General features: G+C 50.9%; 11 protein-coding genes across 11 annotated transcripts; 6 read left to right on the top strand and 5 right to left on the bottom strand.

The window, feature by feature from the left end:
- Positions 1 to 2,181: 2,181 nt before the first annotated feature.
- On the top strand, positions 2,182 to 5,183 carry N7511_000207 (Zn(II)2Cys6 transcription factor; the record flags this gene model as incomplete). The annotated part of the gene is given in 4 exon segments (XM_057122632.1): positions 2,182 to 3,083; positions 3,152 to 4,088; positions 4,148 to 4,975; positions 4,995 to 5,183. 4 exon segments carry the CDS (start codon positions 2,182 to 2,184, stop codon positions 5,181 to 5,183), a joined length of 2,856 nt encoding a protein of 951 aa, XP_056988365.1.
- A 1,225-nt stretch (positions 5,184 to 6,408) lies between these two features.
- Positions 6,409 to 7,035, top strand: N7511_000206 (uncharacterized protein; the record flags this gene model as incomplete). Its single annotated transcript, XM_057122631.1, has 1 exon — positions 6,409 to 7,035. The coding sequence occupies one exon, from the start codon at positions 6,409 to 6,411 to the stop codon at positions 7,033 to 7,035; it is 627 nt and encodes a 208-aa protein (XP_056988364.1).
- A 210-nt stretch (positions 7,036 to 7,245) lies between these two features.
- Positions 7,246 to 8,556, bottom strand: N7511_000205 (uncharacterized protein; the record flags this gene model as incomplete). Its single annotated transcript, XM_057122630.1, has 1 exon — positions 7,246 to 8,556. The coding sequence occupies one exon, from the start codon at positions 8,554 to 8,556 to the stop codon at positions 7,246 to 7,248; it is 1,311 nt and encodes a 436-aa protein (XP_056988363.1).
- Positions 8,557 to 9,431: 875 nt separating this feature from the next.
- Positions 9,432 to 11,898, top strand: N7511_000204 (J domain-containing protein; the record flags this gene model as incomplete). Its single annotated transcript, XM_057122629.1, has 4 exons — positions 9,432 to 9,923; positions 9,999 to 10,417; positions 10,489 to 11,680; positions 11,749 to 11,898. The coding sequence occupies 4 exons, from the start codon at positions 9,432 to 9,434 to the stop codon at positions 11,896 to 11,898; spliced, it is 2,253 nt and encodes a 750-aa protein (XP_056988362.1).
- Positions 11,899 to 12,247: 349 nt separating this feature from the next.
- On the top strand, positions 12,248 to 14,098 carry N7511_000203 (SKIP/SNW domain-containing protein; the record flags this gene model as incomplete). Its single annotated transcript, XM_057122628.1, has 3 exons — positions 12,248 to 12,397; positions 12,456 to 13,880; positions 13,940 to 14,098. The coding sequence occupies 3 exons, from the start codon at positions 12,248 to 12,250 to the stop codon at positions 14,096 to 14,098; spliced, it is 1,734 nt and encodes a 577-aa protein (XP_056988361.1).
- A 374-nt stretch (positions 14,099 to 14,472) lies between these two features.
- On the bottom strand, positions 14,473 to 15,946 carry ayg1 (heptaketide hydrolyase ayg1; the record flags this gene model as incomplete). The annotated part of the gene is made up of 5 exons (XM_057122627.1): positions 14,473 to 14,652; positions 14,717 to 14,849; positions 14,914 to 15,665; positions 15,720 to 15,794; positions 15,854 to 15,946. The coding sequence occupies 5 exons, from the start codon at positions 15,944 to 15,946 to the stop codon at positions 14,473 to 14,475; spliced, it is 1,233 nt and encodes a 410-aa protein (XP_056988360.1).
- Positions 15,947 to 16,565: 619 nt separating this feature from the next.
- On the bottom strand, positions 16,566 to 17,443 carry arp2 (hydroxynaphthalene reductase arp2; the record flags this gene model as incomplete). The annotated part of the gene is made up of 2 exons (XM_057122626.1): positions 16,566 to 16,603; positions 16,675 to 17,443. 2 exons carry the CDS (start codon positions 17,441 to 17,443, stop codon positions 16,566 to 16,568), a joined length of 807 nt encoding a protein of 268 aa, XP_056988359.1.
- Positions 17,444 to 18,003: 560 nt separating this feature from the next.
- Positions 18,004 to 18,613, top strand: arp1 (scytalone dehydratase arp1; the record flags this gene model as incomplete). The annotated part of the gene is made up of 3 exons (XM_057122625.1): positions 18,004 to 18,055; positions 18,102 to 18,157; positions 18,212 to 18,613. 3 exons carry the CDS (start codon positions 18,004 to 18,006, stop codon positions 18,611 to 18,613), a joined length of 510 nt encoding a protein of 169 aa, XP_056988358.1.
- Positions 18,614 to 18,735: 122 nt separating this feature from the next.
- Positions 18,736 to 19,731, bottom strand: N7511_000199 (uncharacterized protein; the record flags this gene model as incomplete). Its single annotated transcript, XM_057122624.1, has 1 exon — positions 18,736 to 19,731. The coding sequence occupies one exon, from the start codon at positions 19,729 to 19,731 to the stop codon at positions 18,736 to 18,738; it is 996 nt and encodes a 331-aa protein (XP_056988357.1).
- A 1,238-nt stretch (positions 19,732 to 20,969) lies between these two features.
- On the bottom strand, positions 20,970 to 23,459 carry abr1 (multicopper oxidase abr1; the record flags this gene model as incomplete). Its single annotated transcript, XM_057122623.1, has 2 exons — positions 20,970 to 23,075; positions 23,127 to 23,459. 2 exons carry the CDS (start codon positions 23,457 to 23,459, stop codon positions 20,970 to 20,972), a joined length of 2,439 nt encoding a protein of 812 aa, XP_056988356.1.
- A 1,234-nt stretch (positions 23,460 to 24,693) lies between these two features.
- N7511_000197 (ACT domain-containing protein) lies at positions 24,694 to 26,245 on the top strand (the record flags this gene model as incomplete). The annotated part of the gene is made up of 3 exons (XM_057122622.1): positions 24,694 to 24,738; positions 24,787 to 25,187; positions 25,237 to 26,245. 3 exons carry the CDS (start codon positions 24,694 to 24,696, stop codon positions 26,243 to 26,245), a joined length of 1,455 nt encoding a protein of 484 aa, XP_056988355.1.
- Between the last annotated feature and the right edge of the window lie 1,641 nt (positions 26,246 to 27,886).

Here is a 27,886-nt window from a genome sequence, read left to right as displayed (position 1 = left end):
CCCTTGATGTCGTCTCGCTCTCGCTTTTTGTGACCTTCACTTGCAAATCCCGAACTGACTCTATTGGCGCACCCTCTCTCCAGGAAATGAGATTGGTCATGCTGCAGAAGTACTGCAGAGTGGGTATACCATCCAGGCCTTGCGCCCAGCCCAAAAAAATCCCCCCAAGAAGAGGCCAGAGTGTACAAATGTTGTACAGCTTTGATCCCTGTGGGCCATTCGTGATTCATATAAGAATGCAGTAGACTGGGGGAAGGCAACCATGGAAGCGTGGAGGAACCACCGAGGGCCCGGTTGACATTTTATACTCCCGATTTACCTTGTGAAGGTGTCCATGGAACTCCATCTCCCCCACTCGGGATAACAGCGGTAAAATGCAATTGCCGTTAGATTAGGTCCTTGATTACGCCATTTGCTTCTGTTTAGGATTGGATATGGCGCCAAGTCTGTGGGCTGAATGCCGATATCATTAGGAACTGTAGTATCCACATCGGATGGGCATGGCTTCCAAGTGTGTTTTTTTTTTCCCTGGCTGAAACCTTGTATAGATCACTCTCGGGGGGCCATTTTCCGATGTCAACGGACGTGCATCAATCAGAAGAGAAAAGAAAAAGAAAGAAAAAGAAAAGCCTCCTGGGGCTCTGTTAGAATTTTCCATGGGCGTTTCGAAGCACATCAGGATTCCCAGAACAGTATAGATTCCACCGTCGATCCGACTCATAAATAGCTAAAATAAAACCAAAAATTAAATTAAAAAAAAGATTAGAAAAGCCAGAGGAAAAAAAATAAAATAGACCTACTGTAAAACGGCAGTGTAATTACAACAGTGTAAGTCGAATACATACTGCTTTGGCCCTGGTTACGAAGCTTCTCATTCCCCTCCTTTCTCCTCGTCGGCTTCGATTTGGCTTCTTTTGTTCTTTTGTTCCTTCAGTGTCTTTGGTTACTTTAGTGTTTCCCCCTTTCCCCTCTCTTATCTCTCCGATCTCCGAAATCTTACTCTCTTGCAGGGGAGCTAAGGCTTGAAACATCGTCAGGGGAGACACCTGGAGAAGAACCGCCCCTCCGTTACCTTAGTCTCTGGAATCTATCGCGCTACTGTTAGCCGTTTTTTTCTTTTACCTTTTTATTGTGGTAGGCGGCGCTTCTTGGGAGGCTAATTTTGTCTATAATCAAGTGTGCCACCGGCTCCTATATCGGGTTGCTATCAGGATTTTGGGTCTTTTGTCTCCCTGGGACTTAGGAGCGGTCCTCCGAGACTCCGAAATTGAGGCCCTACGTACATGGTGGACGCCACTGCTCGCACTGTGCCCTTTCTCGATATTTCGGACCGAAGATCTCTCAGCCGTTTGATCATCCGTGTTACTTCCGACCTCGAAAGCCCGTGATCCTTGGACTGGGGCTTCAAGCGCGGGGCTCTCTCGACAGCATCGACGGCCCGGTTTCCGTGACTCCCTGGGCTGGTGCATTCCTGCAGCATCCTGAACTCTAGGCTTCATTCTGGCAAACCGGTGCACTTTGGATGCGAACTACTAGGATCGTGCAGCCACTCCCGGGTACGCAGACTATGCACCGGAGACCGTGATTGCTTAGGAATATTGCCAGATGGTGGCCTCTTAAGCCAATTCCAGTCCCTTTCTCTTTCAGTTCCACCAGCAAGATATGCACACTGGCACGAGCTGCGTGTTTTGAGTGCGTAAAATCAGATACCCAACACCCGTTGTCAACGCCTGTACGACTCCCTTCACTTCGTGAGTGCTCATTCGAGCTTCGAACCCGTCCACGACCGACCTATTCGTCGATTCCAGAATTTCCTCTGAGTTTCAAATCAACCACACAGTCCTACTACTGTTCTTTGGGTATCAAAGAGTGGATTGGGTACGTACAGAGCGTTGGATTCAGAGAGAGACTGGGAGAGCTTGTTGCTAAGTCCGGTTCTCTTCAATAGAACTTTAGTCTTTGCATGATCTCTTGAGAATTGGGACATCCAACTGGCTCCGCCATCGATACCCAAGAGAAAACATCGCCAAACGACCCCCTGGCCACGGCCCCATTTCGTTCCAGGACACCCATTGAAGGACAGGCCATTGAAGCCATAAGACTCGTCACACCGTTTGCCTGGGTCTATTATGTAGACAGTCAGATCCGTGGATCACCCTTTCGCTCATATCACCAACCGTCATGTCAGGCTACTATGTTGGACCCTTCGGTCGTATGTTACCCACCACCGGCCCATCCTCGGAGCAGCAATCCGAGCGTCCAGCTAATTTACAAGAATCCGGGGATCCCCCATACCAGCTTCCACCCCCGCGTACACCGGCCAGTTTACAATTTGGATCGGATCCCTTCTTGCGCCAGCGTCAGCAGGAAAACCCCGAGAGACCTTCCGACCTTGGACGCCAAAGGACAGAGCAACTTCCCTCAGTAAGGCAACTTCTTACACCAGTGACCAGCTCCAATTCTCCTCCTACATATCCTCAAGCCTATACTTCATCTAGCACGGAGCGTCGTGACTCCTCGTACCCATACCGGCACCACGAGTCAACCTTGTCTTCGCAGCTCTCCCCAACTGCCGTACATGACAGAGCAAAAGGCCGCTCAGAGTCTCTTCCACATTCACAGAGTGGAAATCTACCTCCATTGTCACATGTGGCACCCTTGCATAGTCCAGAAGATATAAGACATCATACACCAACGAGAAGCGACTCGTCGGCAATCGGCTACCCGCACGGCCAATTGCCATTTCACAGCACAGCATATCACGAAAAATTACCCAGCGGGGAACTATCTTCACCAGAGGCTTCCGGTAGACATGAAAAAACAGTGAGACCACACGTGGTTGACGAGCGATACATTGAAGGGGAAGGGATCTGCTACGTTTACGCCGATGGATCTCACTGCCCCAAGGCCATTGACGGGATCCCCGTGAATGCAAACTGGGGTGTCACCAAGGCTGGAAAGCCGAGAAAACGCCTTGCCCAAGCATGTTTGATCTGCCGTGAAAAGAAGATCAAGTGTCAACCAAACTTGCCCAAGTGTGACCAGTGTCAAAAGTCGGGACGGGAATGCAGGTTTGAAAATGCGTAAGTGATATGTATTGAAAGATCATAGAGCGAGAGACTTGATCTGAATCATTGCTAATTTCTGGCAGTCCTCGTGGGAACCGGGCTTCTGCCTCCATGCGAGGTTCTCAATCAGCAGGGCCATCTAGCAAACCCGATGGGAGAGATCCCTACGCACCCTCCAGTCATTCCACTTCGGACAATTCCCCATCACTCTATAACCTTACTCGAGCCTCCGATAGCGGTACTTCGCTTCCGGGGACAAGCGGCCACTCACCAACATCAGAGGGCTCAATGCTCACCCCATCAGGCACGGAAACAACATACGAGACCATGGCCGACGCGGACAGAGCCTATAGATCGCGCGCGAGCCGGTTCCCACCACCTTTCTCAGGCGCGGATGATACTCTCGGACGATCGGCATATATTGAGAGCAGCCGCCAACCGGAATACTCTGACATCCTCGGGGAACTCAAGGACAACAACCCAGATGACCCATTGGTGGGCTCCTGGCATCTCGACCCCCACGAAAGCGATTCCGAAACGACGATGCATTACATTGAATGTTATTTCATGCACGTGAATGATGGGCTGTACCACATGTTCCCACATACGCGATTCGTCCTTTGGTTGAAATCATACCCCAACAAGTCTGCAGAGGATAAGATGTTACTCTATTCTATGATGGCATTGGGGGCTGTATTCTCGGACAGGTCGGACAAAGTGGTAGCCATGAGACGTTATGCTCGCATAGCACGCTTTGCCATCAACCGAAGTCAGCATGCTCTGTCTTTGCAGCTGGTCCAGAGTCATATCATAATGAGTCTCTGGTACTACGCCACAGGATCGCTGGTCGGGTCTTGGGATTCGATCGGTGCAGCAGGGCGAGCAGTTTTCGGACTTCGTTATAATTTGGAATCTGGAGGGGTCGTGGTGGATCAGAACCAAGCCTGTGATTATGGACTCCATCCACAGGCGTTGATTGAGTGCCGTCGTCGAACATTTTGGATTGCTTTTGTGCTGGATGTAAGATGCAAGCCAGGAACAACTACAGCTGGGTACTTTCAAGACTGACACACAAGCAGCGCTTTTCTAGTCTCTATTCGGCATCGTCCACATTCATCTCGTCAGATGCGGCATTGCTACGACTTCCCTGTCGCGAGGAAATCTATGAAACGCAACAATATGCGACGGCACCTTACTTCCAATCCTTCCTGAACCAACCCACCTCCTCCGATGACGATCGTCCGACCCTCAGTCCAATGGCCTTTTTGATCGAACTCATGGCGATCTGGGGAGACGTTTCCCTCCACGTCATACGTCTACCACACATGCCTCCCGAAGCGTACGGCCGACTCGCCGAAGAATTCCATACGACCATCGTCCACAAAACCAACACCAGGATGACCCGACTCCCCGAACATCTTCAATTCTCATCTGTAAATCTGGAACAAAGCATACGGGCTCGGAAAGCGGACACCTTTATTTCAATCCACCTGTTTTACCATGCCACTTTGATGAAACTATACAGACACGCCCGGTACCAAAGCCTTCGAGCTGAGATCCTCACCCAATACATCCACCGAGCTCGATACCACGCCGTCGAAATCCTCCGTATCGCTCCTACCTTCGACCAATTCGCCAAGGAGATCATGTCAGCTCGCTCCAGCACAGATGTCGCCCTTCCACAAATGACCCTCCTCAACCCATTCCTCGGATATGTCATTTTATCTGCCGTGGACGTTCTCAGTGCCGCTGGATTGGCGTCGCAGCTACAAGAATGCATTTCCTACATCCGAGGTGCCCTGATCACCGTCCAAGAACTGAGCCGTTACTGGGACAGTTCTCTGCAGCTCGTCTCCGCCCTCCAGAGACGCCTGGGAGTAATGATTGACTGTCTGAACGAGCGCAGCGTCATCGAAGAAAAAACAGGGCTTTGCTCTAGATGGACCTTCTCTCGAGACGAAAGTCCACGCTGGAGCTTTACCTTCCCACCCACCTGGCAGCCTAAGCGAGGATCTCTTCACCGGCTCGATGCCTCGCGCAGTCTTGTTGAACGCCCTACGAGTCGACGATAGCCTCCTCTCAGAGAGCAGTATTGCCTGGATCAAGGATCCCTGAGACAACCCCCCCCCCCCCATTTTCCCTCTGACTATGACCATGATCTTGATTCTGATTTCTCTTTCTTCTTCTGTTTTACTGTCACGTCTCGAAGCGAAAACCTTTCAAAAATTTGCATGGCGAAATGATTTGATTTGAAGGCAATACATAATGTCTCTACATGATATGCATCAGCGGATAGCCCGTGTTTTACCTACTTCTTATCTCTACTCTCCTTTGGCATATTCCCTGCTAGCTCTATTCTTCTTTGATCTGAACTTGTTTCTGGCGCTGTTCTACGCCATAGACCCTGATGCCGAAGGCGAGGGCGATCTTGTTTCGACTTCGATGTTTTGTTCCTTGCATGGATGGGTTCGCTTTTTGGTAGAGCGATTGCCTCTGTATAACAGTAGTTACGAGTTACCCTGTCTTCAATCTTATCGCGTCCTTTGGCGCCGAATTTTGAATACATTTCGACCAGTGGAGTCTCGCTGGAAGCACAGGCTATGCGTTCATATGTTTCCTGTTGTTATGCCATCTATCGCTTTGCACTCTTGTGCAATCCTGGAGGCGACCAGCAACCAGGAGCAAATCACCAAATTGGGAGACTTGTCGCGTTTTGAGACACTTGAAGAACTACTGACTCTATGGATTTCTGGGTACAGGATGGATCGAAATCAGTTTCACGAGTTACACTCGGAGATTCTCCTTCGGTTGGGATTTTAGCCCTTTGTCAAAGCACAGATCGCGCCTTTGGTAGAGGCCTAAGATGGCGGTGTTGTCCTAATTAACTTGAATATAGTTCGATCAACGCGACCAGGTGAACGGTTTGGTAAACATCGACCTAAAAAGCTTGCTTTTACCAAGAATGCAAGCCTTTGAGTTGTGGTGTCATGTCCTCACTTCGAAATCAGGGGGCCTGAAACATGGCTGAAGTTGAACTTCTAGGGTCCTTTCATTCGTACATGTGAGCCACGGCGTTCAATGTGGCGGACAAAGACAGTCCGCATTAGGACCAAGCGGGTTCGAAATAGGCGAAAGCGAGGCGGAAACCGACCAAGAAATTCCCAATCGGGCGATAATTGGGGAGTGTCAAAGCTTAGCCTCGAAGCTAGTAGAGTCTCAAAACTATCTTTTGCCGATGGGCCAAAGAGATGGTTAGCTTTGCTGGGTGTTGTACAATCTTGAACTGTTTACTTTCCTACCCTCCTTCAACAACATCAACACATCTTATACACCCCTCAAAATGTACACCAAGGCCATCGCTGCTCTTCTTCTCCTCACTCCGGCTCTAGCCATACCCCAAGCTACGTCTGTAGCTACATCGGAAGGCTCCTCCGACTCCAACGACTCGATATCGATATCCCCTGAAGCGTCGTCAATCGCCAGCGACTATATGAGCGTGATGGAGACTGCCGTTCCAGCCTCTTGGGAGTACATGAACTCCGCCGAAATAGCTTCAGTCGCCAGCGCCGCTGCGGCTGGCACCTACCCAGCCTGGTACAACGCCCTCCCAGCTAGCATCAAAGCTGTAGTTACCGAGCTCGGTGGCTTTAACGAAGAGTTGCTCGGTGTTGGCTCTTCGACGGCTGTTGCTGCGGACAACGCTGCCTCCGAACATACCACCAAACCTACTTCCGAAACCGCCGTGGCTACTACTGCTGCTGGCTCATCTGACTTGGCTTCCACTTCAACTCAGACTTCAACTCAGACTGCAACTCATGCTTCTGCGACATCGGGTGCTGCTTCCAGCTCTGAGTCCACTACCCCTTCGTCTGCGAGCTCAACTGGTGGTGCCCCTGCTGCTACTGGCAGTGTCGCTTTGGGCGTTGCTGGAGCGGTTGGCTTTTTGGGTCTTGCTCTTGCGCTTTAGGGCTTTCATTGTTGATTTTGATCTGAAGTGTCAGGACTCTGGATTTAACAGACTGAATGGCCACTTGCTTGACTTCCCACTCGATATTCTGCCAACTAGTCTGTTCGGTTGTTTGTAAGTGAGTATTTCTAGACAGAGCGTAGCATATGCAAGACTACCGTATAAAACAATTCCTGGATTTTCTCAGTATACTATTGGTGTAGGATGTAGTCAAATAATCCAAGGTATTTCGCCGTCCCCTTCTGGAAGCACTGGAAACAACCCAGCGTAGATAAAGCTACCTTCTACTGGATCCATAAGCACAGAATAATGAGTGTCTTCATTGACAATCGGATATGACCAAAGCCACCGGAGTGCTGTGTCCTGTGTGATGGCAATCTCGGGCTCAGAGATTGGGTCCCCGCCAGTCGCTATGACCTGCCTTTGTCTCAGGTTCATTGAATGCGCGCTTCGAGGCTGAAAGGCCGCCTTTTTGCCTTTGTTTCTAAGTCCTGGTTGAATAGCTTCATGCTTCTGGACCCGCCGGTCCCATTTCTTTTGCATGCAGGCTTGTCGCGTTTTGCTTTCGTCGATGAAATCTCCTAGGGTTTGCTCAGCACCAGCCAGTCGCAACCCTGTGTGACTCCCTTCATCTTCCATGGCTTCAGCGGTGGCAGAGTTGGAATTTTGATCATGATTTGTTGTGATGACGAAAGAATTAGAGGAGCGAATCACTGCCGAGCAAAGGTCTTTTTCCAACGTCGAAGTCTTAAGCCCATCGCAGAAGATGAGATAAGCTGCTGTAGTGGGAATACCTGGGACCTTCTCGATAATTTCATCAATTGTTGAGACATTCGAGAGTCGATCGTGAGGGATATCCGACCCCGGTAGAATGATCTGTCTGAGTAACGATGAAATTGACTGCCGAATCCCCACCAACACTAGGAAATGATTGAAGTAGAAGGCTGCATTCCGCCGAGAATCATGCACAGCTCTCATGTTTAGTGAAGCGCTCAGATCCCTTCGAACACCGGTGAGTATCCCCACAAAGCCAACATATGTGATACTCGTTGCAAGGACCTTGTCAGGGGCGTCATCTTTGACAAATTCCAGCTGCACCACCAGATCTCGTAGGGGGTCCATTCCCCAATCCAGAGTCCGGAAATGCACCATCTTAATTTCTGCTCCATCTCCCACTCTGACACCGCCACTGGTGCATCCCATTAACAGATCCAGAACAACATTCAGAGAGACCAGTAGGTAAAGAGCGATTCCGGTCTCGCGACTGATTCCTCGAATTTCAGCCGTCTCTTCGCTTGTGTATAACCTGCGCAAGAAAAGCCACGCGAGCCAGTGAACTAGCTTTGTGGGAATCCTTGGGGATACTTCATGGATCACCTTGTCAAAGATGCCTGTCACTGATTGCGCCTTGTCCTTGTAGAGTCTTGCGAGTGATACATAGCGCTCTTCTGGAGGAAGCGATAGGTTGATTCTGAACACCGGAATTGACTGGCCCCTAGGTGGATCATGCAGGAAGCTCATGGAGTCAAGCAAAGAGAGAAGAGAAAGGAGAGAAAAGAGAAGAGCACGTGTGGGGTAAATGAGGCTCTGCGGTTTTTAGTGGAGCAGTGATGGATGCGAACTGTCTTGATCTCTTTGCATAAGTGACAGGTTTTAGGGACATACAAGTTAGAAGTAAACAATCTGGGGTTGTTGCCTAAACTCTTTTACGGGGATCATGCCTGAGGCTTCGATTTGGGTTGAAGGAGGATCAATTCTTGCTCATTTGTTGACTTATAAGTTACTTGTCATAGAGAGGAAGCTTCACTCTATCAAGATAGGGACTGATATCAAACAACTATGTATGAACAGTCACATATTCTCATCAGCTCCATTGGATTTCACTCAACATGTGTGCAGCATGTGAAAGTGATATCGTTTTCAAGCCCCACGTTCGAAAGTGTGGCTAAACCTGTAGAGTGAAGAGGACGCATGCATCGAATGAAGCTACAGTGAGCTGATATCACCTTCAATGACTTAAAAAGCACTGTTCGGGTCAGATTGACACGAGAATAGGACCAAGAGACCGCAATTTGACACATCGTAGATCATTCGAGGGATACAGGCAATGTCTCAGCAATTGCAAAACAAACCAAGTCCGGGTATTGACATGAGCCTCGACCACGCTCAATAACAATGCGATTCTTCTCGGGGAATTCAACATCACACATTAGTGCCAAACAGAAGACCGGGGCAGACCAGCCTCGGCCGCAATGCGGGAATTCGGAGGCCACGGAAGGTTTCTCCGATGGAATTTCGACTCTCCACCTTGCTTCATTGTCCTCAGTTCGACCACCTCAAAATGAGGACGGTGTATATATAATCTCCACCCGAAAAAGAGCGCGAATAACGCTCTCATGTCCTCTCAATTTGACCAGCTCTCGAGCGGGGAGTTCCGCACAACGGTCGAAGATGACGGACTCGACGCCGACTACAGCATGATCGCAGAATACCCCGAAGAAGTCGATTACTACGTCCTGCTAGGCCTCGCAAAAACGCCACCTCCATCCGATGCTGATATCCGATCCGCCTACCGGAATTTGACTCTCAGCTTTCATCCGGACAAGCAGCCGCCGCACCTCCGCGATGCCGCCGAGAGCCACTTCAGACATATCCAGGAGGCCTATGAGACGCTGATTGATCCCAAAAAGCGAACCGTATATGATATAGCTGGCGCCGAGGGCGTGCGACAGGAATGGGGTCAATTTGGGGCCATGGGGATCGCGGGAGAGGCACAAAGGCAAGAAGTCGGAGTTAAGGCGATGTCGCCGGATGAATTCCGACGGTGGTTCTTGAAATCGATGAAGAAGCGTGAGCGGAAAGCTGTCGAAAGCTTAGTTTCGAGTCGGGTATGTATCTTCCATTGCTCCCAGATGATTACGTTGGCTGTCATTTTCTAACGTGGGCTGTTTGCGCACTGTCAGGGCGGTATCACCTTAGGAATTAATGCCTCCTCAATGATCTCCGTGGATGAGGATGAAGATGTAACGTTCCATATACCTTCGCCAAAGGTGACCACGTATGGTGTTACGTATAACTTCAAGACCCCAGTGTCATTACCGCAACTTTGGACGACAGAGAACGATGAAGACACCTCAAATGACAAAGAAGCCGAAGAAGTGCAAGACGAGGAACTTGAACCTTTATATGTCACTTTGAAGGCTGGTATAACCGGTGGCTTGGCTCGGCCTAGAAAGATGGTGGCAATCGAGTACGAGAATGGAACAGAGGGAGAGGAATCGGTACGTGGCACTGTTGCTCCAGCTTCGATTATTAGCTTACAGTGTTCTAGATACAAATGCCGCCGCTTGTCGCCTCTCAAAACTTCCAATTCGGAGCCACCGTGAGTCCCAATTTCAAGAACTTGGTGGGAAATAAGGGTATCTGGGCCAAACATCCTTTCTCGATTCTCAGAGATTCCTCGGTTACCGTAGATGCTCTCCTTCTTCCCACACCATCTATGAAAGTGAACTTTGCGAGAGCCTTCCAGCCGCTCCCTGGTATCAAGCCGTTCCAGGTCAGCGCAACCAGTGTTTACTCGCGCTCACTGTGGGAAACACCGCCTTCCCTGGAAGTTCAAGTCTCAAAAGAGATTGCAAAGAGGAAGATTGGAGTCCTCACATGGAACAGTGGCTTGATTGACTGGCCCGATCTTCTTCAAGAGCGGTTCTCTTCACTCGGGATGTCAGCTCAGAGTGCCGTGACTTCTATGAACGAGGTCAGCAACCTACAACTTGGCTTAATATCACTGCCACCGCAAAACGCCATAGAGTTTGACGATGATGACGAGGAGAGCGAAGAGCTGGACGAGGACACTCGACATCTCCTTAAGAAGAAACGCAATATCGACCAATCCGCTGAATCATGGCAGACCCATCTTCAGGTGTCTCCAGGAGGAGGAGGCCTTGTACTGACATATTCGCGGAACATCTTCTCCGGAAAGCCCGCTGATGACCCAGTAAAGACTGAATGGAGCTCCGAAGGCTATTTCCCAATGCCATCTATGGACCAGGCGCGAGCCGTCCGACTCGAGATTTCAAGTGTTCTTGGGCTAGATATGTCTTTGAACTGGACCATCAAGGGCGTTCGCCGAGTTGGCGAATATACTCGCGTTGGCCTCGGCATTGGCATCGCGGACAAGGGTATCATGATGACAGTTTCATGGAGCCGACTTGGTCAAAACATCAACTTGCCAATCAATGTCTGTCCGGCTAACGAGGCAACAAGCGGTGCTACAGCGTTGGCTGCCATCTTTCCCTGGCTGGCGTACTGTGCGGTTGAATTTGGTTATATTCGTCCGCGTGATAGAAAGAAGCGTCGACAGGCAGCCGCCAAGCGCCACCGCGAATTGAAGAAGCTCATTCCCAAGAAATGTGAGGAGAGCCTTAAGGCCATCGAACTCATGTCAGACCAAGTACAGAGACGGCAAGCTCGCGAGGAATCACAAGATGGTCTCATTATCTTGAAGGCTGAGTATGGGTACATACCGCCAGCGAACAAGAAACCCAAGAATGGGTTCACCGAGCCTCGGGTGATTGATGTTACTATCCCTGTAGCTGCACTTGTTAACAAGAGTCAATTGGTGATTCCCGGAAAGTCGATCAAGGTAAGTCAAAGCCATCCATTTCAACATCAATTCGATTCTATGATCAGATCACTAATAAGACTGAGTAGTTCCAAATTTTGGGCTTCCATGACCCTGCACCATTGTTGCCCAAGCGGTTGAAGATCTGGTATAGATTCCAAGGGCGTGATCACTATATCGAGACGGGCGATAAAGAGGACATTGCCTGCCCCATGCGTACGCATTTGATGTCTGATTAGACAAGCCCAAGCCCATTGTATACCTGTAATCATAGCATCTGGTTGTTAGCGACTATTCTAAGGTCCATTTTCACTTCTTTATTCACTTTGCATATGCATATACCGTATAAAATGCTTAATTTCACGCACTGAAATAACCGAACATTCAATACGAAAGAAACTTAAGATACCCCAGTATCTTTTCATGCCTTCAATGTGATGAAAGAGGCCTTCTATTCAGTTGTGGCAGAACTGTACGGCGGTGACAGAGACCAACCACGCAGTCGATCCCGAAAAGAGCGAATCAAGCGTCACCGTCCTCTTTTCTCATCAACCCGAGTGCAAGGCTCTTGAGTTGCCAACCCTCGCAATGTCGACCTCTATTGCATCTGGACTATTTAAGTCGTTACCCAAGCCGAAGTACACCGGCGAGGAGGAAGAGTTGCCACAGCATGCGCAGCCCCGTGGCCCGCGCGTGGTGGGCGCCGACCAGCTTGATGAGACCCAGGTCGTTTTACGGGTAAGTTTTGCAATGTCTACTCACATAGCTTGAGCAGGGCTAATAGAGCTATTGCCAGAGGACCGGCCCTCCGCCATATGGAAACCGTGCCGGATGGCGACCTCGTGCCCCCGAAGATTTCGGTGACGGTGGCGCGTTCCCCGAGATTCTAGTCGCACAGTACCCCCTTGATCTAGGCCGAAAGGGAACAGCCTCGACATCCAATGCGCTTGCTGTTCAGGTCGATGCTGAAGGCAAGGTCAAGTACGACGCGATCGCCCGCCGCGGACACGGCGACGACCGCACTGTCCATGCCTCGTTCAAGGATTTAATCCCACTCCGACAACGGGTGGATATGGGAGAGCTGTCCCTGGAAAGGCCTTCGGAGGAGGAAGTTGAAGCTCAAATGGCAAAGACCAAGGCCGCTTTAGCAACCTTGGTGGAAGGAGCTTCGTCTGCCCAGAAGCCAAAGAACGTCAAGGGTGGACAAAGAGCTGAGCCTACTTTTGTTCGCTATACCCCAGCAAACCAGATGGGCAACAATGGCCGCCAAAATGACCGCATTATGAAGATTGTGGAAAGACAGCAGGATCCCATGGAGCCGCCCAAGTTCAAGCACAAGAAGATTCCCCGTGGCCCTCCATCTCCCCCACCCCCCGTCATGCACTCGCCGCCTCGCAAGCTTACTGCCGAAGATCAAGAAGCTTGGAAAATTCCCCCACCTGTGTCGAACTGGAAGAATCCCAAGGGTTACACTGTACCCTTGGACAAGCGTTTGGCTGCCGATGGTCGCGGACTGCAAGATGTTTCAATTAACGACAAATTCGCCCAATTTGCGGAAGCCCTGTTCACCGCAGATCGTCACGCCCGCGAGGAGGTGCAGCTCCGAGCCTCCATGCAGCAGAAGCTAGCGGAGAAGGAAAAGGCACAGAAGGAAGAGCACCTTCGGCAATTGGCACAGAAAGCTCGCGAGGACCGCGCTGGTCCCAGCCGCCGCGAAGAGCGGACTCGGTCTCGAAGCGCCAGTCGCAGTGCTTCTCCATACTCTTCGAGGTCTGGTACCCCTAGCGAGGACGGCGAGGCGGCCCGGGATCGTGAGGAGCAGCGTCGTGAGCGACGGCAGGATGCCGAACGACAGCTACGCCAGTCCCGTATGGGTACGGAGCGCCGTATTCAAACCATGGCCCGCGAACAGAACCGTGATATTTCCGAGAAAGTGGCACTCGGTCTGGCTAAGCCTACGCAGAGCTCCGAGTCTATGTGGGATTCGCGTCTGTTTAACCAAACCAGTGGTATGCAATCTGGTTTCAACGAAGACAACCATTACGACAAGCCGCTGTTCGCCGCGCAGGACGCCATCAACAGCATTTACCGTCCACGTGCCCAAGCCGATGCCGACGATGAAGAAGCCGGTGAAGGCGAGATGAACAAACTTGAGAAGACCAACCGATTCGAGGTCTTGGGTCGCGCCAAGGAAGGGTTCCGAGGCGCCGCTGACGCTGAGGTAAGTAATGATACAATCTAAAATCATACAAGCAGTGCTAATGAGTTCTCTTTATGTAGGAGCGTCAAGGTCCTGTTCAATTTGAAAAGGATACCGCCGATCCATTCGGCATTGACAACATGATTGCGGATGTGACTTCCGGTCAGAAGCGTTATGGAATCCAGGAAGCCGAAGGCGAAGACCGAGGATCCAAGCGCGCTCGGGTCGACGACGACTGAACTTTTCTATGTTAATTTCTTTTCAATATGTGACTCTATGTTCTTTCTTTGTGATTTCCCCGGGGATCGGAAAAATAACCTCCATGCATTGCGGGCGTTTTCTTGCGGTCTGGTCTATGTCATCACCACCTTGTACTCAACGTCAATCCATATCAATATCAGAGCGAGTCAATTTAACTCGCTTGTCTCAAAATTCGGTGTTCACATCTACGACGGGTACCACTAGACTGCCACCCCAAATTAAGTATTTCATCGTTTGTACGGGCAGCAAAGCGCGGGAATAGTTTTCAGATGAAAAACATCCCTTCATCACTTGATATGACTATTACGAAAAAAGACTACAGTACCATATACAACATTCCCACCAAACCCACTCAGTTCTTCACTTGGGTCATGTTGGGAGACAACACACTCTCCAGCCACTTGTAAGCCACAGGTAGACTGTGAGGGTATCCCATATGAACCAGGTTCTCGAAGAACCGGCCCTCCTTAGGACCACCATGGTTCATAAGAGTCAAACAGTCTTCGATGGGGACGACTCCATCGTTCACGCCCTAAAACAAAAAGGTCAGCACTCATATCTTGTGTTGGATCGGGATTCAGAGAGGTAGGTCATACATTCAGCAGGAGGAGACGGCAATTTTCTTGGTCCATGATGCCCGTCTCAATCAGCGAGAACTTCTTCTGCGCATTCTTCACGAACTCAGGCTCGCTGGCGTAGCCGTACTTCTCAGCCATGCAGGACGTGAGCCTATAAGCAAGTCAGCCTTCCAATCGCACACTTCAAGTTCTACAAACGGCTTTCGAAAACTTACTCAAACGGATACTCATGGTCGTTAGCATGGGCCAACCAATCCTGGTCAAAGACATGGTGCGCCCCAGGTCCATGGGCAACACAGCCGGCCAGACGATCCCGGTGCACGACAGACGCACGAATGGCATAGAACCCACCGGCACTCAGGCCCCAAGCTGCCACGCGAGACATGTCAAATTCAGGTCTCAGAGACATGTAGTCCAGCACACTCGACCACAGCCTGTCGGGCGACTCGGGATCAGCAGGGTCGGCGGGACAATCCGCCGTGCCGGGGATCTCAACGATGACAGTCGCCCAGCCCCGGTTGATAATCTCATGGCTGCGCTGGCTGTTGTCAGGACGGTATCCGTCCAGACCGGTCATGAGCAGCACGACCGGTACGCGGTTCTGCGCACTGGCTTCCTCCGGCACGCGGATTAGGGCTGGGATTTCCCAGCCGCGGTCTCCGGGGGCGCGGTGCTTGTGTGGAATCATCACCTCTTTGATGACTGGGTTCCACAGGGACGCTGCCTGGAGGTAGAGTTTCTTCTGGTAGTCGAAGGCCCGACGCTTGATGGAGGTCTCTGGGCGGGTGTTTGGGCTCACGTATGGGAACCGTGAGATCCGCAGGACTACGGCTGCGCGACGGTAGAGATCTGCTGCGCGGTCTCGGTGGCCGTTCTTTAGGGCTTCATCTGCTTCTTTCTCTAGAGCTGATGCTGTGGGCAGAAAGGCCTCGGTATACGCATCATCGTTGGCATCATTGATGTCCTCCTAATCGGTTTCGTTAATCGTTGGTATTGATCAAATATAAGGGCAAAAACGTACGGCAATCAGCTTCTCAAAAATAGGCTCGAAATCTTCAAGGGATCCATCGTGGAATGGATAGATAGATTTCGTGCACTGGAGCGTTATCAGTATGAGCATGTCAGAGTTTGGTACCTTGCAGGGTCGAGACATACGGGGAATTTCCACTTCATCTCCCACAGGGCCTTCATGGAGCCCTGATGGGGATAAACAGTATCGAACTTGTCTCCTAGAATCCACGGCGCCATTTTGATGATGAAGCAGTGAGACAAAGTGATGGACGGTGTTGTCTAGACAAGAAGTTTTATTATATTATGAGATGGAGGCTCTGGGCTCTTTCAATTCGCTCTATGTTATCAGGTTTTGCTGTTAACAGAAGCTGTCCAATGCGACCAAGCCATAGGCTGCGGTATTACGATGATGATCCCGATGCAAACAGCAGGTGGGTATTGCCACGAGCCTAGCTAAGCCTTGATCGGCACTTGAGCGCAGTCGATACGATGACCTTGCATAAAGGTTGCTTCATGGATGTCCGGATGCGGACGTGATATGATGTACTTTTAATCAGGAAAATGCCGATCGGCTCTTGCAGGATTCCGAGTTACGCAGTACGTCTTTGTTTCTCGTGGCTGTGATGGCGATCTCGTGATCCGCTTGCCCTAACTCACCTTTTCTTTAATGGGAATCGTGAGAAATACTGTTTTCGGGAGGTCAAATCGGATTTATTGCAATCTAGCAGATAAATTTCATTTCAACAGTAAGGCAACATAGAGAAAGTACTATTCAGTCTTAAGAGTCATCCCTAATAAGAGGTTCCATGGACAACTAATCCCGGACAACTCCAAACACCAATATTTTCCCAGCTCCTTAGATGTTAGCACCACCATTCAGGGGAAGGATTTGACCTGCAAATGATTAGTCAATTTTGACAAAAGTTTTTAAAAAAAAGGATATATCCGAGCATTCCAATACATACCGTTGATCCATTCTCCAGCGGGGCTGGCCAGGAATGCGACGACACGACCAATGTCTGCGGGCACACCACAGCGCTTGAGAGGGCTACCATTGGCCAGAGCCTGCTCGATATCCTCGAGAGACGAGTTCTGATCACAACCAGGGGCATAGCGCCACGAGTTGCTCAACCACATGTCACTCTTGATACCAGCAGGGGCGATGGCATTGACAGTGCAGCGCTTCTTACCGAAGTCGGCAGCGAAGCAGCGGGTGAAGCCCTCGACAGCACTCTTGCTGCCTGCGTACAGAGAATGTCCGGGGACACCAACACCGGCAGCGATAGAGGACATCAGGACAACACGTCCACCGGGCTGGATGTGATCGTAGGCGTTCTTAGCGACGAAGAACTGTGCCCGTGTGTTGAGGTCAAACACATCGTTGAAGTCTTGCAAGGTGGTGTCGGCTAGAGAAACGAACTTCTCCGTTCCGGCGTTGGACACCACGATGTCGAGCTGGCCGAAGTGAGCAACGACCTGGCGGAAGAGGTTTCCAATAGAGTCGACATTGGTCAGGTCGGCCTGGAAGGCTGCGCCCTTTACACCCTGTGCCTGGATCTCTTGCACAACCTTATCGGCGGTTTGGGAGCTGCTGGCATAATTGATTGCCACGGATGCACCCTTCTTCGCCAGCTCCAATGCGATACCGGAGCCGATGCCACGACCACCTCCAGTGACAAGGGCGACCTTGCCGGCGAGCTCAAGTTGAGAGGGGCTAGAGTTGATAGCGACCATTTTGGCGGGAGTTTGATGTCAGTAGAGGTAAGGAGTGAAAATTGGATGGAAATGACGAAAGGGTCGCGACTGGAGTGGGAGAGGTAGTCTATCTAATATTGATTACGATCTTTTCTGGAGACATAGCAGAGAAGTCTGGCCGGTAAAAGTTGCATGGCCTGGTTCCATCCATAGTACCCCCATTGCAGCAACGTTGTCTATACTTCCGATTTGAGAAAGGATCAAGTTCACAATGGAACTGTTCAAGACCCACACTCAACCTTGCCCGCCATTGAGCTCAAATTGACCGGTCAAATAGCCGCTTGCGAACAATGAGTCAACGGGCGTGGCCTGGCCTACTTCCGCATGCGGAAAGCTGTCACTTCGGCTGAACAATCCGCCCTCACAAAATATCACGCTAGAAGCTTGGGGTTACATTCCATTCCTATGCAGGGGAAATTAGCGGGACGGGGCCTGATCCGGGGAATGTGAGCTTCAGTGTGAACAAGCCGGTAGATATACTCGAGCTCCACACCTTGAGAAGTCCGAAGTGTCGACAATTCTCGAACTGCTATACCATCATGTCTCCTGCCGTCAAGAATACTGAGCCTAACTTGGACATTAGTTTCCAAGGTATTTGAACACGTACCTGATCCAAATCACATACTAACATCAGCAGACTACCTCATCCTCTCGAAGCTTGTTTTCGACTGGGCTGACAGCTATGATGCCAAGGTAAAATTTGCATCTTTCAAAGATCCAGTAGCCCAATATTCTAACGTCGTTTAGGACTGGGACCGCCTGCGCGGTATCATTGCCCCAACCCTGACAGTCGACTACACCGAGGTCGGTCTGAAGAGATGGGACGACATGTCCGCATCGGACTACATGGCAATGGTCACCCACCCTGGGTTCTTGGGAGACATGACCATCAAGACTCAGCATCTGCTTGGCCAAACCTGGTGGGAGAAGGTCTCCGACACCGAGGTCATCGGCCACCACCAGCTGCGCGCTGCCCACCAGGTTTATGAGACTCCCGAGCTCAAGACTGTCAAGCTGCGTGGCCATGGACATGCCACTAACGAGCACTACTATCGTAAAGTCGATGGTGTGTGGAAGTTCGCCGGACTCAAGCCGACTGTTCGCTGGAACGAGAAGCGCTTCGATGACGTTTTCAAGGGTCTTAGCTAGATATTTGCATATCTAGATGCTTACAGCAAAGAAATTAGACTCTCGTTTGTTCAAACTCAGGCTCGGATCTTAGACTACCCAACTAAAGCAAGCGACATAGCAATCAGCCCAAGTCGGATTTCTCAAGCGTAGCTCTCATGGTCCTCCCAATCCTTAGAAGCCATCACATCCACCCATTCCTTATCATCGTACTCGGCATAAGTATGAGAGATCAGCCGTGGGTAGTAATACTCAAAGTCCTCCTCTTCTAACTTGCACACGTTCTCAGTCTCGGCTTCGGGCGTACGTTCGGGCTGCTCTGAGGGGACGTAGAAGATATCATCCGGACTTGGAGTATCATTTGGTGCAGGATCACTCCCTGCATCAACATCAGGATTGTCCACACTAGTAGCTAGATCTGCTACAGCTCGAGTCACGGTGGGATCAGTGGATGACGAAGAATGTGCAGCTTGCACATCTGCAATCTTCAGTCTTTTAATTGCATCCTCGATGACACCTGCAGGAATCGTGGCCACTTCCAACCTAGCTGGACTGATGCCTTCTTTTTCAGGGATGGTGGAACTCCGGCTGGGTTTCTTGTCACTGGGCTGCGAAGCGGTTGGCTTCTCGGTCCAATCAGCATCTTGAATCTTTTCCGCAACAGTAGAAGACGTGATGGCTTTCGAGTTCCCGGAAGAAAAGGTCGGTGGGTAGGCATACTGGTAATTTCTCTTTCTGATGACATTGACAGATGGAATGACTTTTTGTTCATAGTTCGGTGTTTCAAGGTTGGACGAAGTTGATTTTTCCGACTGAACCCGATAAGTATGCTTCATTTTCGCTTTGAAGGGGGTGGTGTCATAAGAGAAAGGTTTCACAGGGGGGAAGGGGTAAAAATATCTCGGTTCAGACGGCAGAGAGTCTTCCTGCTGCTCGTGACGCTTATCTTCGACAAAAGTCGAGGACGGGCCAAGTCCAATCTCGACAGGAGGCAAGGTGGATGGCTCCAGGGAGCATAAATCATTATCTGCCTTTTCAACCGCTGATGGCGAAGAAGGTTTGTCCTCTTGGGTGACCGAGGTCTGGATTTGGGCTCCGCCTTTAGACGCGAGGTGTGGTCGCTTTCTTCTTTTGTACATGTTGATCGTTCTGCAAGCCCGGTGTTTGCTACATGTATAGTGTGGAGATCTACATACGGATTAAGATATCAGTTCTGCCTGAAAGGCAAGCAGACTAAAGTGACTCACGAAACGACCATCTTGTACCCAGGCTCCAATTCCGATTCTTGCGCAACCTCTTGGTATGGCGTATCGCTATCAGGCTTTGGTATAAACGTCTGAGTACGGATATAAAGCGAAGATTGAGTTCCGCGAGGAGGGAAAGTTATGACCCGCAAGTAATAGTTGGCGTTGGATACACCTTTCGGCAAGCAGTCAATGTTCTCATCATGAGATCTGATAGTTTTCGGAGTATTTTGTGCCCAAAGTCGAAAGTGTTCGAGATCACAGTTGAAGGAATCACCAGGTGCTGAGATTTGCAAATCCGGGCAGCAAATGACGTTACGTGACATTTTTGCCGCTTGCTGTAGCTCAAGAACAAAAGTGAGTGAAAAGGAGTTATCTCTCTTTATACTGCAGCAGCATCTTCAAGTCGGATGAGCTCGTCAGAAGTTGGTAATAGACCCGATTAGGGGTCGGAGAATTACTTGATACTATCTCCCGCCTTCTAAGGTTTCTATATTACCTTCTTTTCACCTTTTAGGGAAAGGATCATTTACATCAATGAGAGAACGGGGAGAAGTGAGAGAGGACTGAGAGAGAGAGCTGAGAGAGATTTAAGAGAGAGTTGGGAGAGTGCTACTCTTTGTTATATCTTGAAGTTGAAGACATGTAAAGAACCCATATATCAATATCACGTTATCCTATCTTCTAAGCAATAGTAAATATTAAAAACTACACAAGCCGTACAGTACAGCATATGAAATTAGAATCATCGAGTCATGTTACAGCGCCAGTACACTTAACATACAGTTTAGAAATACAGCATTAATAAACAATTTGACGACAGAAATAGGGACACGGGCCTTTTGAGCTGACGGCGACTGCACACTGCCATGCCATCAGACATCTCAACCATGGATCTATTGAAACAGAAAAGAAGAATCGAAAGAGGATGTATTGAACTAATCGAAAACATCAACCCATTAGAATAGAAGAAAAGTATAAAAATTAATATACAAGCCGATCCAAATCCCCAATTAGTCTACTGAGTATGCTCATACTGCTCCCAACCCTTGAAACCCTCAGGAAGATCATCAGGCCTAGAAGAAAGAAAGTTAGCGATGCGCACATTTGAGTCAATTTTCCCAGCGAAAGACTTACCCAGAATCATGCGTGTGAATGGTGTGGCCGCCCTCAGTGACATATCCGTCATTGTTATACGGAGTAGGCCAGAGACCCTTGCTGTCCTCGTTGTGAGCGACGATCGGGTCAGTCGAGGGGTCGTTAGGGTTGCCGATTTGGGCGTGGGACTTGTCGTTGTGGGGGTTAGGCCATGGGCCCTTGGTATCCTGGGAATCGGCGATGACGGGCTCGCCTTCATGGTGGGAGTCTGTCTCGCCCTCTTGGACGTGGCTGTGGTCTGCGTGAGGCTCTGGCCAAGGTCCGTTGTCCTCTTGCGAGGTGACGTGTACGGGCTCGTCGTCGGATTCGGGGTAGTAGTAGTCCTCGGGGTAATACTCGGGCTGAGGAGCTGCCACCGGGACAGGCTGGGGAGCTTGAGCCACGGGTTCTTGAGGAGCAGGTGCTTCAGGCGCAGGCACAGGCGCCGGCACCTCAGCGACTGGCTTGGGGCCTGCGGGGTGAGGGGCAGGGGCAGCGGGCTTGGGAGGGGGTGCCTGTTGGTGGGGGGCCTGGGGAGCGGCTGGCTGAGGGGCAGGAGCCTGCTGGGGAGCCGGTGCCTTGGTGTAGGCTGGCTTGGGAGCGGGAGCGGCAGCCTGAGGAGGAGGAGCCTGGGCAGTAGCTGGCTTGGGAGCGGGAGCAGCGGCCTGAGGAGGAGGAGCCTGTGGGGCAGCTGGCTTGGGCGCAGGAGCCTGTGCAGTGGTAGGCTGAGGGGCAGGAGCAGCTGCGGAAGAAGGAGCGGGAGCGGCCTTTGCCACGCCGTGATAGAGAGCACCCTTGCTTCCAGGGGAGACAGTAGTGTCAAGGCCACTCAGGTCAGTGCCATCATTGCCAGCGGCGTTTCCGCTGCTGGGAGAGGGATAGGCAGCGCAGACCTGATAGTGGCTGTTTGGGGGAGCCTTCTCGGAACCAGGGAAAGTCTCGGGTGCCTCGATAATGGTGGCCATCAGGCCGGCCTCGACGTGCCACTCGACGTGGCAGTGGAGAAGCCAGACACCGGGGTTGTCGGCGCGGAAACGAAGGACGGCGTGGCCGTTGTTCTGAACCATGATTGTGTCGCGTCGGACGGGGGTCTGGGAGACGTTGGGGCCCAGGCTGGTGTAATCGCCGGCATCAGGGGGAGAGCGCTGCAGCACTTGGAACTGGTGACCGTGCAAATGCCAGGGGTGCAGGTTGTTGTGGTGGTTGTTGATGACGATCTCAACGATATCGCCATACTTCACCACGAAGGGGTTCACTTGACCGTACACCTCGGGGTTGGAGGCAAGATCGGGGCCGACGGTGTTGGCTGTGTACAATGTTGGTACCTTGGGGGGCATGTAGGTCTCGTTGTTCACGGTGAAGCGCTGAACGCCGTTGATCTCTCGGCTACCGGTATTGAGAACAATCTGATGGTTCACGGGACCGAGGATGGGCTCACGGTCTCGGGGGATGAAATCGACATCGTCCACGAAGTTGAAGTCGGTGCCAAAGACTGGCGGGGCAGGCAGGGGCTTGGCCTCATCGTAGACCAACCAGGCAGTGGCGTTGGGGTTGTATCCCGGAGGAATGGGCCGTCCTTCAAAGACGAACATCATGTTGATGTCCATGGTGTCCCAGATGGCAAAGTTCTTGCTGGTGTCAGGCTTGGTATGAATCAGGACACTCATGCGCTGTCCGTTTCCAATGCGCAGGAACTTGTCTCCAGCCGCGTACGGCTCAACGTAGACACCATCCACTTCGACCACAGTCATCTCGTGGCCATCGAAGACCCAGGTGTGACCAGGCCAGTTTCCAAGAGCGATGATGTGCACCAGGTAGGTCTTGTTGGGGAGGACCTTGATCTTGGTGTTGCTCGAATCATTGATCAGGGCAGAGTCAGGGAGAGGCTCGTTGCCATGGAAAGCCTGCATGTTGGACTCGGACTCATATCCATTGAGAAGATCCGGCATCTGCTGGTGGTACCAGTCGGACAGCGTGATGGTGAACTCATCGTCGTATGCAAAGGGAACCTTGGGGTCATGGACAATCAGAGCACCCCGGAATCCATCAGGGTACTGGGCCATGTTGTGCGAGTGATACCAGTAAGTTCCCGTTTGGTTGACCTATCCCATCGTCAGTCGGAGTTCACTATGCAGGTTCCAAGCCAGACTTACATCAAAGTGATACTGCATGTGAGAGCCAGGAGCAATAGGACATTGTGTCACTCCACTGGCTCCATCCATTACCCCCGTCGCATACTGGCGGAATCCGTGCCAGTGAATGCCAGTGCTCTCGTTTCCAAGACCGTTGTAGACATCCACGACGAGGCGGTCCCCCACGTTGACATCGATCTGGGGGCACGGCCATTGGCCATTGATTCCAATGACGGGACGCTCATAGCCATCCGGAGAGGCATTGACCCAGGTCACGTTCCAGTCCAGGTACACTTCCTTGGCCGCGGCGAGGCCGAGCCATGAGGCCAGCGCCAGCAACCCAAATCGGGCCATTTGGGGGATTGTTCAAATGAGTGACAATCGACCGGAATTCGAAGGATAGTGAAATCCTCCAAGCGAATGTATTCGGGTCAGATAGGAATGAACGACAAACTAATTAAGAAAAGAAATATCACAAAAACACGCTGGTCGAAAGAAATGCGCGCGGGTTAGTCGGAGTGCTGCTTGACTCTCGAAAGCTGGATGTCGCGTCTTTTTTAACCTACTGCGATGCCCAAACAAAGATGCATTCAGATCTGCGCTAGGGGTCAGAGTATGCTTGGTGTTCCATATTCAGTGTACAGGGCTGTTATTGGCAGTGCCTTGATTCCATACAAACACGACGCATCTGGGGGAGGTTCTCAGTGGTTTTGGAATACCATGTTGAGCGAAGAATGCCCTAAGTGGAACCGGTCGAAGGAATGTGGATGGGTTGGGAGATCCTTGTCTCCCACGCAAGGGGTGGCATATTTGATCAACCGTCTGCAAACAACTTCATCGTCTCGAGATCGGAGATGTATTGGATCCGGTGTAGATGGTAAGGGGAATTGATTGATGTCGTTGGTTCCTGAATAGCCCTGATTCTAGACTGGGGGATTGGAGTTGAGGGACTCTCTGCCGGATACTCGACCATCATGTCTGACGATAACGGACATGTATATAAGAAATATGTATATATGTATATACATCTACATATATAATATACATACAACTTATATCGTATAGTTTGTATCGATCATTCCCCCTCTGGGCAAATAAGAAATCCCCATACGATGAGCAGTTCCTTATCGAGTGGCAAACCCCCAGTCGGAGTCCGTGGCCACGAGGACACGATGATATGCAAAGAAAACCGAAAAGCACAGAAAAAGCGGGGGGGGGGGGGGGGGGGGGGATGTAGAAGAACATCAAAGTCGAAGCAAACCAGCAGACCAGCAGACCAGCAGACCAACCGACCAACCTGGAGCAGATAGGAAAAACGGAAAAGCCCCCACCGAGCGTAGCCGCTGCGCCTAGCGCGGGGAGGCTGATAAGCGGAGATTTAGTCAGGGAGCGATAAATCTCAACGATTAACAGAGATGAGGGGCTTAAGTCGGGGATGGGCTGCTTTCGTCATCTCTCCACGGGCTTCTTTCGTGCTCGCATCTGCCACTGACGCAAGAACCTTCATTCCAAGGTTGGGACTCCCGTGACACATCCTGAATGAGCAATCCTCGACCATCTTGCACAATCCACCGCGGTGAATAGGGCCATGGATCAATCCATGACCCTCATCGATGCCCAGGTGCACTTCCTGGTGAGTCAGACCGCAGCGCGCAATCCCGAAGACGACTAACCAGGCCAGGACGAACGCGTGGTGCTGGTGCACATCCCGCTGGAGCTGTACCCGTATTTCATCAAGGCAGTTCTGCGGCTGATTTTTGATGAAATCCCTCCCCTGGAAGAGGAGGAGGGAAAGGGGAACGAATCCGATGACGGGGATCAGGCCTCAGAATATGGCTTCAAACCGCCAGCCTTGATGAACATCTCCATTACACCGGTCGAGGTCTCGGTCATGTGTCCCAGGCGTCTAGTCGACAAGTACTTTGTGCCGGTGATGGACCAGCTCGACCAACTGGATGCGTCACTCCGGTCTCGCTTGGTCGTCAGCGAGAACGACTTCATCGCCATGCAAGTCCTCGGCGAAGGCCTCGAGGCCGGCAGGCGGGTTCTCGACTTAACCACTCCACTCGCGCTGGCGGGCATGTATGTATATTGCGGGCCCTCGGAGAAATGCTAGACTAACACCACGCAGCTCCATCTTTTTCATCTCCACCTATTTCTCCGACTACATAGTAGTCCCAAGCCAAAGCAAGGCAAGCGTCATGTCAGCTCTCGAAGCCCGCGGCTTCCAATTCGACAACGCAAACGCTGCCTTCATCAGCAATCCCCTCAGTCCAACCACAGAAAGGCGCCTCAGCGACTTGATCCCGCCAAACACCCCGCCACCCTCAACGCTATCAGAACTCCAAACCCGCACCTTTGACAGTCTCCGCAAACGCCAGATTTCTCCTTATGTGGACAAGACCCTCCGTCTCGTCCAGTGTGCGGCCCACCACCAATATCACAGCGAAGACAGCTCAATGTCCATCCTTCGCGATGCCCTCACAACAGTCCTTCTCGTCGACGAACCCCGCTTCCTCTCCCTAACCCTAGCAGCCCTCGACCCAGCAGCCTCGCTCCTGCTAGAGAAGCGCCTGCTCCCCCGCTTCGCCCTCCGCTCGTCTTCCCACGGGACCTATGAAGACGGCTCGGGCCTTCTCCTCGGCTCAAAAGAGGACTGCCTCATCCCCATCACCCTAGACTTACGAGACCTCCCCCTGGAAGCCTCGGGAATAGTCTGCGGCGTAGCCGGCCGTCTCGCAGAAGCCGCGCAAAGTCCCCGCGCTTCCATCTCCAGCACCATCGGCAGCCACGCCAGCAGCGTCATCGGCTCCGTCCCTAGACTCTTCGATACATTCGGAACCCGTCTAGCCTCGCTGTCCATGTCCGATCGAAAGTCTCCCCCGCATTGCGCGGCGCCCTCGCATAATCTGTACCCCCTTCCGATGTCGACCCATCATCTCCAGCCAGATCTGGACTCGGCGGCTGATGCTGTCGAGATTAGTTTCTTGTCGACTGCGCGCGCTGGTACGATCATTGTCGGCGAAGACGAGCTTAAGCGTGCCATTGATGCCCTGGAGGCGGAGAAAGAGCCGAAGTTGTTGGATTTGCAGGCTGACTCGCAGACTCCGCCTGATAGTCCGCTGCAGTCGCAGGTGTGAGGCGCTGGCTTCGATGGGGATTGGGAATGGTTTGGTGAGGGATTCTTGGCTGTATGCCTTGGATGTCAAGTTACGAGTTACGTGTTTCATGTGGATCTGAACTAAAAGTCGTCTGTTTGTTTACTTTCTTTTAGCTTTTCGTGCTTCTCTTCTAATCTGTATGAATAATACCTGTGTGTTTTTATTTGTCATATAACCAATTTTCAACGTGCATCGCATTTACCAGAATCTACTGTAGACATCGCTTACTAGAACCTCGGGATCTAATCAAGGGTCCGGGGGGCTTCGAAGATGATCTAATATCAGCATATTATCTAGGTAGACGCACTTGGTAGCCTACCAAAAGGGACCATGCAAGCCTTATAGTCTCCGATATCACGTGAACATAGTTAGCGGCTCTGGAGCTTAGCTCCCGAGGTTCCACTCCGGTCAATAAGTGAACTCTCACTGGCCAACATAGTGACTCAATGTTATTCTTCTGTTGATTTGATCATTGCTGGTTTTTATTCATCAACTCATGACTGCCGATGAGATCAAAGACATCATGACACAATTCGCAGATATGGAACATAGTCGAACTTCTCGTTTCTTGGGTAAGTTAAAAAAAACTTATAAGTTATCAAAAGAAGGATCTTGATAGAGAAACCACGATACCAATCGCGAAAGATTTCTATATTGGCCCTACTCTATGTCTATTCTGCAACTTTGGCATGGCGAATGATGCAAGGTGGAAGTTGAGCGTGGACCCTGTACATTCCTCCCTTTCTACTTTTCTTCCAGGGGAATATCCCCCTATGACCGGGACTGATCATTATTAGGGTTTTCATTACTCCGTATAAGACTGTACTACAGCCGCGGCTCGTCGAGGCTTAGTCTCGCTAGATATTTCTTTTACTCTTAATTTCGGTGAATTACTTCTTTCTCAACGTTGGAGTTACGTAAAGGCGTATTCTATGCGGGTTGGAAAGGGGTTTATATTGTAATATATACTTTGATCTGATGGCACTGACATACTGTTCAATGCATGCCACTGACTGAAAAATCTACTGTATGCCCCTGAGACCTACAGTACACTCAACAGCCCATGTGATACATCCATGGTAAATAGCACACCGCTAGTTATACTGTACGTTTTCTTTTTTTATTTATTGAGAGAGAATGAAGGGGGCAAGAGGAAAGCCATCCGGCCTGGGATAGGATAACTTTTAACTTAAGCTATCTGGGTGATAACTAACTGTTAGTGTAGGATTACAGAGCTGACTTAACACTCAATTAAATCACGAGTTTAAAGGTAGCAAAAAGCCTCGATCATAATGCAGTTGATTTCATATCTCATAACAGTTCACTGTGGGATGTTTTCATATCCAGTCCTTGTAATGGCAGGGATTATTTGTCCTGTAGTGCCTTTCAGCTATATTCAGGCCCACACCTGCCATACAGTAGGTAGTGTTGATCCATGTAGATCATAAATCCCAACAGCCTTGGGAGGATCAACGGAGCGACTTGGGCCTGGAGCCAGTTGCCAAGTTAACTATTATTTCAAGTTGAATGACGATGACAGAGCGGTATCATGCCACAGTGGATGTTTCCAAAGCCTGTTCACGATAGGCTAGACTTTCCAATAACATGATCTACTGACCA

Source organism: Penicillium nucicola, assembly GCF_028828085.1.
Source record: "Penicillium nucicola strain IBT 29836 chromosome Unknown utg000001l, whole genome shotgun sequence".
NCBI classification, from domain to species: Eukaryota; Fungi; Ascomycota; class Eurotiomycetes; order Eurotiales; family Aspergillaceae; genus Penicillium; species Penicillium nucicola.
This window is presented reverse-complemented; position numbering and strand designations above follow the sequence as displayed.